Source organism: Sorex fumeus, unplaced genomic scaffold (genome assembly GCF_029834395.1).
Source record: "Sorex fumeus unplaced genomic scaffold, SorFum_2.1 ptg000063l, whole genome shotgun sequence".
NCBI lineage: Eukaryota > Metazoa > Chordata > Mammalia > Eulipotyphla > Soricidae > Sorex > Sorex fumeus.
In genome coordinates, this window is record NW_026606120.1 from 76,468,490 (window position 1) to 76,480,839 (window position 12,350).

General features: G+C 52.6%; 1 protein-coding gene across 1 annotated transcript; it reads right to left on the reverse strand.

Annotated features, from left to right (window-relative positions):
* Positions 1-761: 761 nt before the first annotated feature.
* On the reverse strand, positions 762-11,212 carry AARSD1 (alanyl-tRNA synthetase domain containing 1). Its single transcript, XM_056127165.1, has 12 exons — positions 11,108-11,212; positions 10,851-10,982; positions 8,886-9,045; positions 7,132-7,189; positions 5,896-6,052; positions 5,688-5,804; positions 5,414-5,544; positions 4,589-4,655; positions 4,331-4,422; positions 3,800-3,854; positions 2,015-2,109; positions 762-1,190 (listed from the first exon to the last, which is right to left on the reverse strand). The coding sequence occupies exons 1-12, from the start codon at positions 11,144-11,146 to the stop codon at positions 1,055-1,057; spliced, it is 1,239 nt and encodes a 412-aa protein (XP_055983140.1). The 5' UTR covers positions 11,147-11,212; the 3' UTR covers positions 762-1,054.
* Positions 11,213-12,350: the final 1,138 nt, after the last annotated feature.

A 12,350-nucleotide genomic window follows, 5' to 3' on the forward strand; every position in this document is an offset into this window, starting at 1 on the left:
TGCAGTGTGATGCAACAGATGGATCAGAGTTGGCCATAAATGGGGCAGGTGCCTTCGCCCTGAGCTCTTACCAGTCCCTCACTTTCTTTAGTTTTATGCCCTTGATTCACAAAGCCCAAAATTCTCCTCAGGTCTGTAAAAGTCCAAAGCCTCCTCTCCTAATCTCGGGATAGTGCATCCTCCTGTTCCACCCACCGTTCCAAAATGCTGGGCACCCTCCTCTGTGGACTAGGAAGTCTCCTCTCTGACTTGACAATGTCCATTATTGTTTCTGTGGTGCCAAGGATTGAATCCAGGACCTCCCGTGGAGAGATTCTGTCCCTGGCCCATCTTGAGTCTGTTTCATGTATTCGCTTATTTTTACGGGGGCTGAGGACCTTGGGAAGTTGACGCTTTCCCACTGAGTTACATCCCAGCCCCCCTCGGGCTGAGATTGCAGCAGAGGAAAAAGGATTTGGTCTTTCTTTTCCTCAGGCCATGCCCCCGGGGGACTGTCACAGTCAGGGAGATCTCCTCTCCCACAGGCTCCCACTTTCCTCCAGGCCCGCGTGCCCTGGCACCATGCTCCCCCTTTCAATGCCCCCTAGGTGAAGCTGGAGCCTCTGTCCACTTGGTAAGTACTATGACTTCTTGACCTACTGGCAAAGCCACTGATACTTTTTGGGTCAGGCACAGAACAGGAAAGAAAACAAAAAAAAAGAAAATTAAGTTAAAAAAAAAGGGAACGAAAGACAAAAGGAGGTATTTTCTTTTACTAGATGTGAGGAACAAAGATTCCCAGGGAAGGAGTCTACAGCCGGGGCAACACACAGCCAGGCCCTGCACGCACCTCGGGCCCCCAGTTGCTGCCAGTCGCAGCCCCCCTGAGTCAGAGCCCGTCCGCACTCCAGGCTCTTCCCAGGCCTGAGGCAGGCCTCAGAGGGACCAGCAGAAAACCGAGTATTTACTCCCTACATGGCACACTCCAAAGCGTGGTATGAACTGTTCCTATGTGACCCCACACCAAACTATTTTATTGTCCGAGAGACTGTGGGTCCAGGAGGCTGGTCCGTGCTCACTCCTCAGAGCTCTGCCTGCTGACGTAGTCCTGAAGAAGCGCCTGCACTTCCGCCCGCTGGCTCATCCTGGTGGCCTTGCCCTGAAAGCGGCCTTTCTTGCCCGCGCCTTTGCCTTCCAGGATCTCAGCCACCCTGGAAAGGAGAGAGACAACCGGGTCTAGGAGGGAAAATCTGGGGTCAGTTCTGACTCTTTCCTGGGGAATCCGGGAAAGGGAGGAGAAAAGCAGGTGGTTTCTAAGAATCCGTGTTAAAGACAGCTGGCAGGGGGGTCAGAGTGATTGTACAGGGTTAAGGAGCTTGCCTTGCATGTGAGCTGCTGATACCAGTTTGATGCCTGGTACCATAGATACCCCCCCTCAAGGACCACCAGGAGTGATCCCTAAGCATAGAACCTGGAGTAAGCCCTGAGCACAGCAGGGTGTGGCCCCTCCCCCCAACACAACAATACTTGCATTAGAGTCCCAGATTGGATGCCCAGAGCCATGATCCCTCCCTGTACCTGCCAGAACCAACCCCAAAGCGCCAACCCAGGAATAGTCCCGAGCACCCCAGCTAAAAGTGTGTGACCATCACAGCTAGGCATGACCCCAGCCATTGCAATCACCATTACAAAGGAAGATGAAGAGGGGGAGGGGGGAAGAAAAATAAATAAATAAATAACGCTATTCTGGTTCAGGGGAGGGCGACATCTGGCAATTCAGGGCTTACTCTTGACTCTGTACTCAGGGATCACTCCTGATAGGGCTTGGGGGACCCTACAGGGATGGTAAATGGAACCCAGGTTGGTCGCGTGCAAGGAAAGCATCATGCCCACTGTGCTCTCTCTCGGGCACCCCAAAATAACATTATTGGGCCTCGGAGACAGCTGAGATCATGGACGTGGCCTCTCCTTGGTAATGGGCTATCAGTGAGGTTGCCTAGCTCCCCCATCCAGGAAAGGGGTCCCCACAGATTACCTGGGTCCCAGGGTCTCCACAGCCTCTGCGGGCCCTGCCAGCAGGAAGAGCCCTGCGCCTCTCTCTTCGCCCACGGTCAGGAACAGGAGGGTCCCCTAGGAGGTGACACAGGAGGAAAGCCCTACGCTGAAGGCTGCTGGCTCAGGCACTCTACATACACCCACACCCCACACTCTTTTCAGTCTCAAGAACAGATTCGTGTTCCCCTAAACCATGAGTTTCCTAAAGCAGCTCCTCTACTCTGCCCCCCTGCCCCCCAACAAGCCAAGAAACATTATGAATGGGACTTTTGGAACCTTCTTACACAAGAAGGAGGCAAAGACCGCTAACCCTAACCACACGAGGAACTTTTTATTATTTTTATTTTATTTTCTTTTATTTGGAGAGGGTCACACCCAGTGGTGCTCAGGGGTTACTCCTGGCTCTGCACTCAAGGATCACTCCTGGAGGTGTTCAAGGGACCATAACCAGTACTGGGAATCAAACCCGGGTCAGCTGTATGCAAGACAAGCGCCCTACCCACTGTACTCTCTCCCCGTATTCTTATGTTTTTGGAGAGGGAGTATCCCAGATGGGCTTGGGGGCCACCAGGACCACAGCCTAGAGTTTCAGAGGCTGTCACGACTATATTGGGAGGTTTCTGAGAAAACGTGGCGTAGTTCCATGGATGAGCTCAAGTACTGAGCTCTATCTCCCCAGTCCCTGCCTCCCCCTTTGCTCATTCGGAACCTGAAACCTCAATACACACGGCTGTCTTCAGGAGAGCCAGTCCACACTGCAGGGAAGAAACAGGAAGAAACAGGAAAAGGGCCCAGGGCAATAGTCCAGTGGGGAGGGCACTTGTCTTGCACCGGGTCTGATCCCTGGCATCCTGTATAGTTCCCCAAGCACCACCAGAAGTGATTCCTGAGTGTAGAGTCAGCAGTAATCCATGAGCATTGCTGGGTATGACCCAAAAACCAAAGAGAAAAAAAAAGCAGCAGGAAACGAGACACAGAGGGACCAAAGCAGGTGTCTGAAAGGGGCTTCGGAGGTCAGTGCCATCACTAAGCCTCAGGGATGAGGCCAGAGGCAGAGGCAAAGGGAATCACTTCCAGCAGGGCTCAGGGGGCCATACGCGATGCTGGAGTTCAAACACGGTTGGCTGCATACAAGACAAACATTCTAAACTTCTTCCTTCCAGGGGCCTGGTACGCCCCACAGTCCTAAAACCCGGCCCTTGGCATACAAAAACCAGGATTTCAGCCTGGGTGGCGCTCCAACGCCGAGAAAAGGATCTGCAGAAAAGGCACGACCCCAGGGAGCCACACCACAGACCTAGCTTCATCTCTACACTGAGCTTGCTTCACGGACAGATCTCAGGAAGTCATCCTGGGGACACGGGGATGGCTCATAGGGCTGGAGCACATGCTTGCCAAGGGAGAGGCCTGGGCCCAGTCCCCAGCACACACCAGAGGGAGGTCTCTGAGCACCAGGTGGAACCCCCAAAATTATATTAAAAAAAAAACAGCAGGCTTAGATTTTTAAAATTATATTAAAAAAAAAAGAGTGATAGTACAGTGGGGAGAGCGTTTGCCTTGCAAACAGGTTCAATTCCCAGTATCCCATATGGTTCCCCAAGTAGCACCATGAGTATTTCCTGAGTGTAGAGCCAGGAGTAACCCCTGAGCACTGCTGCATGTGACCCAAAAAGCCAGAAAAAAAAAAGTAACAAATTTCTAGTTGTGGTTTCAGCAAACCTAACCCCCTCACTTAAGTGTCCAGCATAGGGCACGCTCCTCTTACCTCTGAGCCGATCTCGTTGGCGATGATATTCATGAACTCGGAATCACCCTCCTTCCTACGAGACAGATGGGAGACCCAGGGTGGCGTGGGAACAGGGAAGCTACAGCAAGCCCGGGACCTCCAGAGGGACGCTGGTATCCAACTACTGTCTCTGGGCAAATTCCCCAGGCCCTTAGCAGAGAGAGGCCAGCAGGGACGCACCAGATACGACAGAGAGTGGGCACTTGCCTTGCACCTGGCTACTCCAGGAGCACCGCTGGTTGTGGAACCGCCCCGCCACCCCCTAGCAAGAGAACAATATCAAGGGCCAGCAGGGTCCCTTTGGGTCTCAGCAGTCAGCGGCTCCCGACAAGCTTTGGGCTTGTTTCTAAAGTGCCCGCAGGAGGAGAAGGAAGGGCAGCGCGGGTGCTGTTAGCGAGGCTGTGAGGGGGCTGCTGTCAGGCCCAGAGGTGGGGCGGCTGACACGTTTCTTGGGGGCCACATGGCCTTGGGCACACCAGCTGGCACTGCGCAGAGCAAGGCCCCTCTCACCTGTGCAGCATGACCACCCCGCCCCAGTCTGGGCTGCTCCTGAGGCTGCGGGCAGTGTGCACGGCCAGGTCCCGGAGCAGGCTCAGATTGTTCTGGAAGAGACATGACAACTGAGCGGCCAGGGCCCCATGACTCCTCCCTGCTCCTCACCCTGACCAGCCACAGCTTGGGGAGGAGGGGTGGGGGGGTCCACGTCTGGGGGCCCCTCCAGGCGGGGTGTTGCGCCCTTCCTCCCGCCTTCCCCCGCAGAGCGGTCACCTTCTGCAGGAGCTTGGTGGAGTTCTGCAGCTTCTGCACTGCATCCACATGCTCCTCAGGCCCACACCTGCAAGAGAAAGATCAGGGCGGCCGACCCAGGTTCAATTCCCAGCATCCCATATGGTCCCCCCGAGCACTGCCAGGAGTAATTCTTGCACTAGCCAGGAGTAACGCTTGTGCATCACCAGGTGTGACCCAAAAAGCAAAAAAAAAAAAAAAGTGGTTCAGCTGCCTTATCAACAATTTCAAAGAGAAAAAGCAACACAGGAGAAAGGGGAGAGGAGAAAAAAATCACTAAAGGGACTATGCTGACAAAAATGCTCAGCATCCCAAAGAAAGAGGCAACACAGTAAAGACTAGACACGCTCCATGCAGAACACACCCAGGAAAGTTACCAGGTCCAGCAGCCAGCAGGTGTGGGACGCAGGGCTGCCTGTGCTGACTCTCTCAGTGGCAGAGTGCAGACTTCACAGGCCTGAGACCCTTGGTTTGAAAGCCGGCATCGAAATTAAAAACCAGAGCAGAGAGATAAGAGAGTGAGTAAAGGCACTTGCTTTGCTCTCAGCTGGCCCAGGTTCGATTTCCGGCACCTTATACGTCCCATATATGGAGGACAGAGCCAGGAGTAAGTGCTGAGGACCACCAGGTTTACCTCAACCCCCACCAGCTGCCAAAAATAATAATAATAAAACAAAGGGAAAACAACCACAAGGGAGGAATCCACTGAGGGCTGCAACACACCCCCGGGGGGAAGCAGCTCTTCCACCTCCCTGAGCAGTGAGGAAGCCAAAACCCCTGGGGTTCAAGACGGGAAGAGGGACATACTTCAGCAGCCCAGTCAGCGCTTTCTCGGTCCCATGGCTTCTCTCCATCCACTTCAGAACGCGGTTCCCAGCCAGGAATACCAAGTTGGTCTTATTCTTTTTCCCCTTCTCAATGCCCAGGATTTTAATGACCTACAAGGAGCCAAGTGGACAAGCAACGCTGTCACAACAACGAAGCAATAAAGGAGTGATTTCACTTAGGGACACCTCAGCTGTCACCCTTGACCACTCCCAGCCCTGTCATATGCCCCCCTCCCCAGGCACCACCCCCATACCTGAAGGTCACTGAGATTGTTCACGTGGGTGCCACAGCACATGTTGGAGTCAACACTCTCGATGGTGACGACTCGGATGGGCCCAGCGTGGTCATCTGGTAAGCCCCGACCCCTGACCTGGCAGGTTTGGAGAAGAGCTATCTGTATGCTGGCCCGGGACCCTCAGAGGGGCCGTGCCCACGACCTCTCCCCCCGGACTCTCTCTTACCTGCTCTACCTCCGGATCGTCCAGGCTGAGTTCCCGAACCGTCACCGGCAGCCGTGCTCTGATTTTCCCGTTGACGCTCTGCTCGATGGCAGAGACTTGCTCCGCGGTCACGGAGGGGCTGTCCAGCTCCACCACGCAGCGCTGCCGCCCTAACTCCCTATCAGGAGAGCAGTCACCAGGCACTGAAGGCAGCCAGCCCGGGAGCACTCTCAGGTCCTGGGGTAGCCCCCAGCCCATGTGGAATCCTAGCATGGCCCACAGCACAGACACGGGAGCTTCTTATCTGGCTGTCTGTGAACTGTGAACGTTATAAACATCCAAAGGGCCCTTGGCAGAAAAAAGGTTCCCCACCCCCGACAGAAATGATCTTATTGGGTGAGAGAGATACACAGCAGGTAGGGGACCTGCCTTGCATGTGGCCGACCCAGGTTCGATCCCTGGCACCCCATAAGGTCCCCTCAGCAACACCAGAACTCAGATTCCTAAGTGCAGTCAGGAGTAAACCCTGAGCACCACCACGTGTGACCTCCAAATAAAAAAAAAAAAAACGATTTTACTTTGGGCTGCGGTATCGAAGGCAGGGTGCTTGTCTTGCACACCGCCAACCCAGGTCTGGGTTCGATCCCTGAAGCCCCATATGTTTCACTCCCCGAGTCTGCCAGGAAGTGATCCCTGAGCACAGTAAGCCCTAAGCACTGCTAGCTGTCGCCCAAAAACCAAAAAGAAAAGTAATGACCTTACTTAATCCTCACTCATAAGCCCTCAGAACAGGAGCTGCTGTTTCCATTTTATAGTTGAGTGAGAAGGGAATGTGACTAAAACATGAGGGCACAGACTCTGGCCCCGCATTCCACATTCGGGCTAGAACAAGAGTACAGCAGGTAGGGTGCTTGCTTTGCACTTGGGTGACCAGAGTTGGATCCCCACCACCTGAAAGATGGCCCCCTGATCGACCCCACGAGGAGTGATCCCTGAGCACAGAGCCAAGAGTCAGGCCTAAGCCCTGAGAATAGTCCTAAGAAAGTCAGGTGTGGTCCAAAAACAAACAACAAATTCCACATTCATCCACAGCAAGGACTCTTATCTCCTCCTCCTCTTGGTGCTTCCCCCCTGACTCAGGGTTATCTAGCCAGATGGAGCTCACAGACAATGGAGAACAGGACCCCTCCCGTCACTCCCCACCTTGGAGCTGGTACTAGGGAAGCCTGCCCTTGGGTGGTCTGTGCCCCTACTCACCACGATGTTGTCTTCAGCCCAAACAGACTGTCAGCCACTGCGGTGATGAGATGCTGGCCTGGACAAGGGGAAGGGGCAGGAGGGGCTGAGAGGGTGGGACATGTCGCTCTGCCCCCTTCTGAGAGACACAGCACAGTGGGGGTCTCAGAGGACTGCCAGGCACTATGTGGAGTAACTGGGGAGATGCTTAGATTCTTTTTCCTTTTCTGTTGTTAATGACATTTAAGGCTGATGAGATAGTACAGCAGGTAGGACACTTGACTCGCATGCAGCAGACCAATTCAATTCCCAGCACCCCTGCCCAAGCACCACCAGGAGTGATCCCTGAGTACAGAGCCAGGAGTTAGCCCTGAGCATCACTTGGTGTGACCCAAAAAAGAAAAAGTCATTTTATACGCCAAATAACAGGATAGCGGGAAGGGCACTTTCCTTGCATGCAGCCAACCTGAGATTGACCCCAGTACTCCATATGGTCCCCCTAGCCCTGCTAGGAGTGATTCCCTAAGCACAGAGCCAGGAGTAAGCCCTGAGCACTGTTGGGTGCAGCCAAAATAAAAACCAGTAAGAAGTCACCTAATGCTTCTTTTATTTATCAGGGGAAAGGTGGTTTGGTGGGGTGAACCATACCTGGAGGTGCTCAGTGGCTACTCCCAGTCCTATGCTCTGGGGTCATTCAGGGCAATGCTGGTAGGGAAGGAAGGGGAAGCCATACACAGTGCTGGGGCTCAAAATGTGGGTGGCCACATGCAAGACCGAGTTCAATCCCTAGTACCTCATGTCTCACCCACACCCCAGCAAAGAACCTTAATTCCTACATGATCTTTAGTTCCTTTTTAATTCCATTTTGACATGCTGACTTTAAGAATCCCTGAGCCAGGAGCCTGATGACACAGGGCAGAGGTCTGGACTCACCAGCCATGCAAAGCAAGTAGAGTCATAAGTTCACGTCCCCAGTGTGGGCCAGGCAGATGGTACAGCGGGGAAGGCCCTTGTCCTACATGCAGTGGACCTGGGTTCAATCCTTTTATTTATTTATTTATTTATTTATTTATTTATTTATTTTTGGCTTGCACTGGGCAATGCACAGGGGTTACTCTTGGCTCTGCACTAAGGAATCACTCCTGGCAGTGCTCGGGGGACCATATGGGATGCTGGGGATTGAACCCAGGTCAGTCACGTGCAAGGCAGATGCCCTACCCACTGTACTATCACTCCAGCTCCCCCGGGTTCAATCCTTGCACCCCATATGGTCCCCCATGTCCTCCAGGAGTGATTTCTAAGTGAAGAGCCAGGAGTAGCCCTGGAGCACTGCTGGGTGTGGTCCCCCCATCCCCACCACCTCCCCCCAAAATAAAGCAACTGATGAACCAGTAATACTCAAATCCAAGTTGCTTGACACATTTTTTTTTTGCTTGACCCTTTTACTTTACTTGTTTATAGTTACTATTCTGCCTGAATCCAATCTGATTCTCTGTGTGTGTGTGTGTGTGTGTGTGTGTGTGTGTGTGAGATTTTATGTTTTGTTTTGAGGCCACAGCCAGTGCTCAGGCTTACTCCTGGCTCTATGCTCAGGAATCACTCCTGACAGGGTCAGGGGACCATATGCGGCGCCAGGGATCAAACTCGGGCTGGTTGCAAGCAAGTCAAACACCTTACCCGTTGCACTATCTCTCTAGCCCCCCACGCTAACTCTAACAGGCAAACTCCTAACTACCCAAATCGCATTTCCAAGACAAGGCAATGGCTCCACCTACCTGAATGCTGCTGCATGTGGTCAAACCTCCGGTCCCAGTCCACCCGGACCTGGACCTCGCTCCCAGGGCTCAGGGGGGTCAGTGTGAAATGATCAGCCTGGGCACCCCGACGGGTCACTCTTAGCACATCGATGTTATCAATTGTACCACGGTCATCAGGCTGCGACAAAGAAGTGAAGGAAATCAATGGGGCAGGCAAGGCGCACCCCAACTCCTAGATATAAAGACTGAGCAGGGAGGCCAGAAACATCGTATAGTGGACAGGGCACTTGCCTTGCACGTAGTTGACCCACTTTGATCCCTGGCATCCCATATGGTCCCCAAAGCACCACCAGGAGTAATTCCTGAGTGCAGAGCCAGGAGTAACCCCTGACCATAACCAGTGTGGCAAAAAAAAAAAAAAAAAAGGTTTTCACAACCCTTATATTCAGTTACACTATTCCATTTGGGCTGGCAAACACAGTTGGCAAGAAGCTAGGATCTACAACATGCCATAATATGAAATGGCACATTTTCCAGAAGGTGCTTGAGGGAAAGAAACCTACGAGTCTTGGAGAAATCAGGGACAACTTCCTGAAAGAAGTGATGAGTACACTGAGACTTTCTACAGATTTTGGTTTCCATTCGAAGTTCTGGAAACCTCCCCTTTTAGGAAATCCACAGTTACTAGTGATGGATAGTGGTGTGAAACAGGCACCTCGTCACTAGCAAGCTTACTGAACATGTTCTTTACCTAAGCACCTCCGTGGGGATCACCACAGCTTCTTGAATGAAGTCCACAGCCATAGCAGTCTCCTTCACGGCCCTCTGACCCTGCCTACTGACCTCCCCTATGTCACCTAAATGGATCTTCCCCATCTAAATGGAATTAGTTGTAGTTAACTAGACTTCCTCAATGCTTTCAAGGCCTCCCAAACTTTCTTTGAGCCATTATCCTGCTAGAAAGACTCTCTGGAGTGAGAGAGAGATAGTACAGGAGGTAGGGCACGTACCTTGCAGGTGGCCAACTGGGGTTTGATCCCCAGTACCCTATAGGGTCCCCCAGTCCACCAGGAGTGATCCCTGAGCCCAGAGTTAGGAGTAAGCCCAGAGAACAACCCAGTGTGGGGCGTCCACCCTCCAAAAAAAACTCTCTCTGCTGTCCATCTTTGGTGGTATTTCCTTTCCAAGTACACACTGGACCTAGTCCCTCCCAGTCAGCTGTGCTTCTGTGCCTCCTCCAGCTCACCTAACTCCAGAATTCGTTTCCAGCCCAGTCAAACACCATGATCCCTATCAGAGAGTTTGCACTAACCATTCACCCCCCCCACCACCACTGGCACTACTAGATTATTAGCAACGGCTCACCCCTTCACTGCTGTTCCTTTTATTTTTGTTTTGCTTTGTCTTTTGCTTTTTGCAATAGTCCTGAGATACTGGGGATACTCTAGGCTCAGTGCTTGGGGCCCCTCCCATGATGCTCTGGGGACTGCCATGCAAAGCAAGTGCTCCAGTCCACTGAGCGACCTAGGAAACCCTGCCCCCTCACTTCTTCTAGACGTTACTGAACTATCTTGGCCCCCACCTCTGATAGCATCCTGCCACCATCGTCACCCCACCCCACCACCAGTCTTACTGTACTTTCTCAAGCTCATTCTACCTGTGCACGAGTTGTTTGTTTCATAGTCAGTAAACAACCCACAGACACAGGTACACTGGTCACGCTCCCCCTACACACACATACACACACCTTCTCTGTCGCCTGAATGAGTATGATACATACGTTTTGCAAGTGTGTGCTGAGAAATATATGTTGCAAAAACAAATGTGCTAAACAGCGGCTGGTACCTGTCTACACCCCTAGGGGAAACACACACACACACACACACCCTCTCTGTCGCCTGAACGAGTATGATAGATATGTTTGCAAGTGTGTGCTGAGAAACATATGTTGCAAAAACAAATGTGCTAAACGGCGGTTGCTACCTGTCCGCCCCCCTCGGGGAAAAGCAGCGTGTCCTCCAGCACCACGTGGAAGCCGCTCAGCACCTCCTTCTTGCCGTGGCTCCCTTCGCTCTGCAGCTCGGCGGGCCGGCACGAGACCACAGTGGTGGTGAACTGGCCCGACAGGGGGGAGGCGTGTGAGCCGGGGCGGGCGCGGGACGCCGCGCGCACCTGCCCCCCGCGCCCCCAGCCCCGCGCCCCCAGCCCCGGGACGCCGCCCGCTCGCCCGCCCGCCGCACCTCCCGGGCGTAGCTGTCCCGCTGGCACTGGAACGCCATGGCCCGCAACAGCTCCCGGACGCAGAGTGGCCGCGGGGCGGACGGAAAGCGACACGGGACAATCCTCCTCCTTCGGGCGCGCGCGCCTCTGCGCAGGCGCGGGAATGTAGCGCATGGGGTGTGGTTTTGACGCCGAAGGTGGATGTGACCCAAAAAAGCAAAATAAATAAATAAATAAATAAATACGTTTTTTTAAAAAAAGTATTTAAAAAAGCAGCAGAAGAAGCAGCCTGAACACCGAACATAGAAGTCCCAGACAGACTGGACAGAGGAACATCGTCACCCAGAGACAAGGCCCATACTGCCTGGTCCAGTGTTTGCATCCTAAGTCTTGCCCCTCATCGTCAGCTCACCTCCAGAGTACAATGACCTGGTCTTGTCCCTACCCCATTCTCTCTCCCTCCAGTGCTGCTTCCTAGTCTGAAATCTTGCTACTGGACCTCTTTATGCCAGAGGTTCCCTATTGTCCTTAGACTCACCACAGCCACATGCACATGGGTGAGGTCCCTGCTGTCTGACCCTGCTGCTGAGCGCAGGTGAGTGGGTAGAGGGAGCTCGCCAGCCCCATTTTAATTTTTAAAGCTATTGTCCAGATGATTCTCTTGAGAGTGCCCAAACCCTCATCCCAGTTTTGTAGTCATATAATAAATCTCTCTGCTGTCATCTAAAAATATATATGTAAATAATAAATGTAACCACCCATTTATTACTTACATAATTTTTAATTTTTAATGAGTCTTAAGCTTTTACTGTGAGGCCAAGAGCAATGTTTGGGCATGGTATTTACATCAGTCTCATACATATTCATAAAATCTGAATGAGTGGAGTCGCATATGAAAAGAGTACACAGACATAGGTGAAGGGAACCAGGATAACAGAACAAACATGCAAGAGATTTCTTCTTTTCATTTGTTTTTGTGCCATTCTTGGTGATGTTCAGGGGGTTCAGAGGACCATATGGATGCCAGGGATCAAACCTTAATCAGCCGCATGCCAGGCAAACCCCTTACCTGCTGTACTATCACTCTGACCCTCCATGCAAGAGGTTCTGGAGTGTGCAAGAAGCTGAAGTAGATTTCTGGCTGGTTCTAAGGACCACAGCATTAGCCATAAAAAAAAAAAAAGCTGGTTTCTGTTGAGAAAGGGCAAAGATCTGGCATGGGGAAGGCCTCCTGCTCCCAACATTTCTCTTCTTCTAACCTCA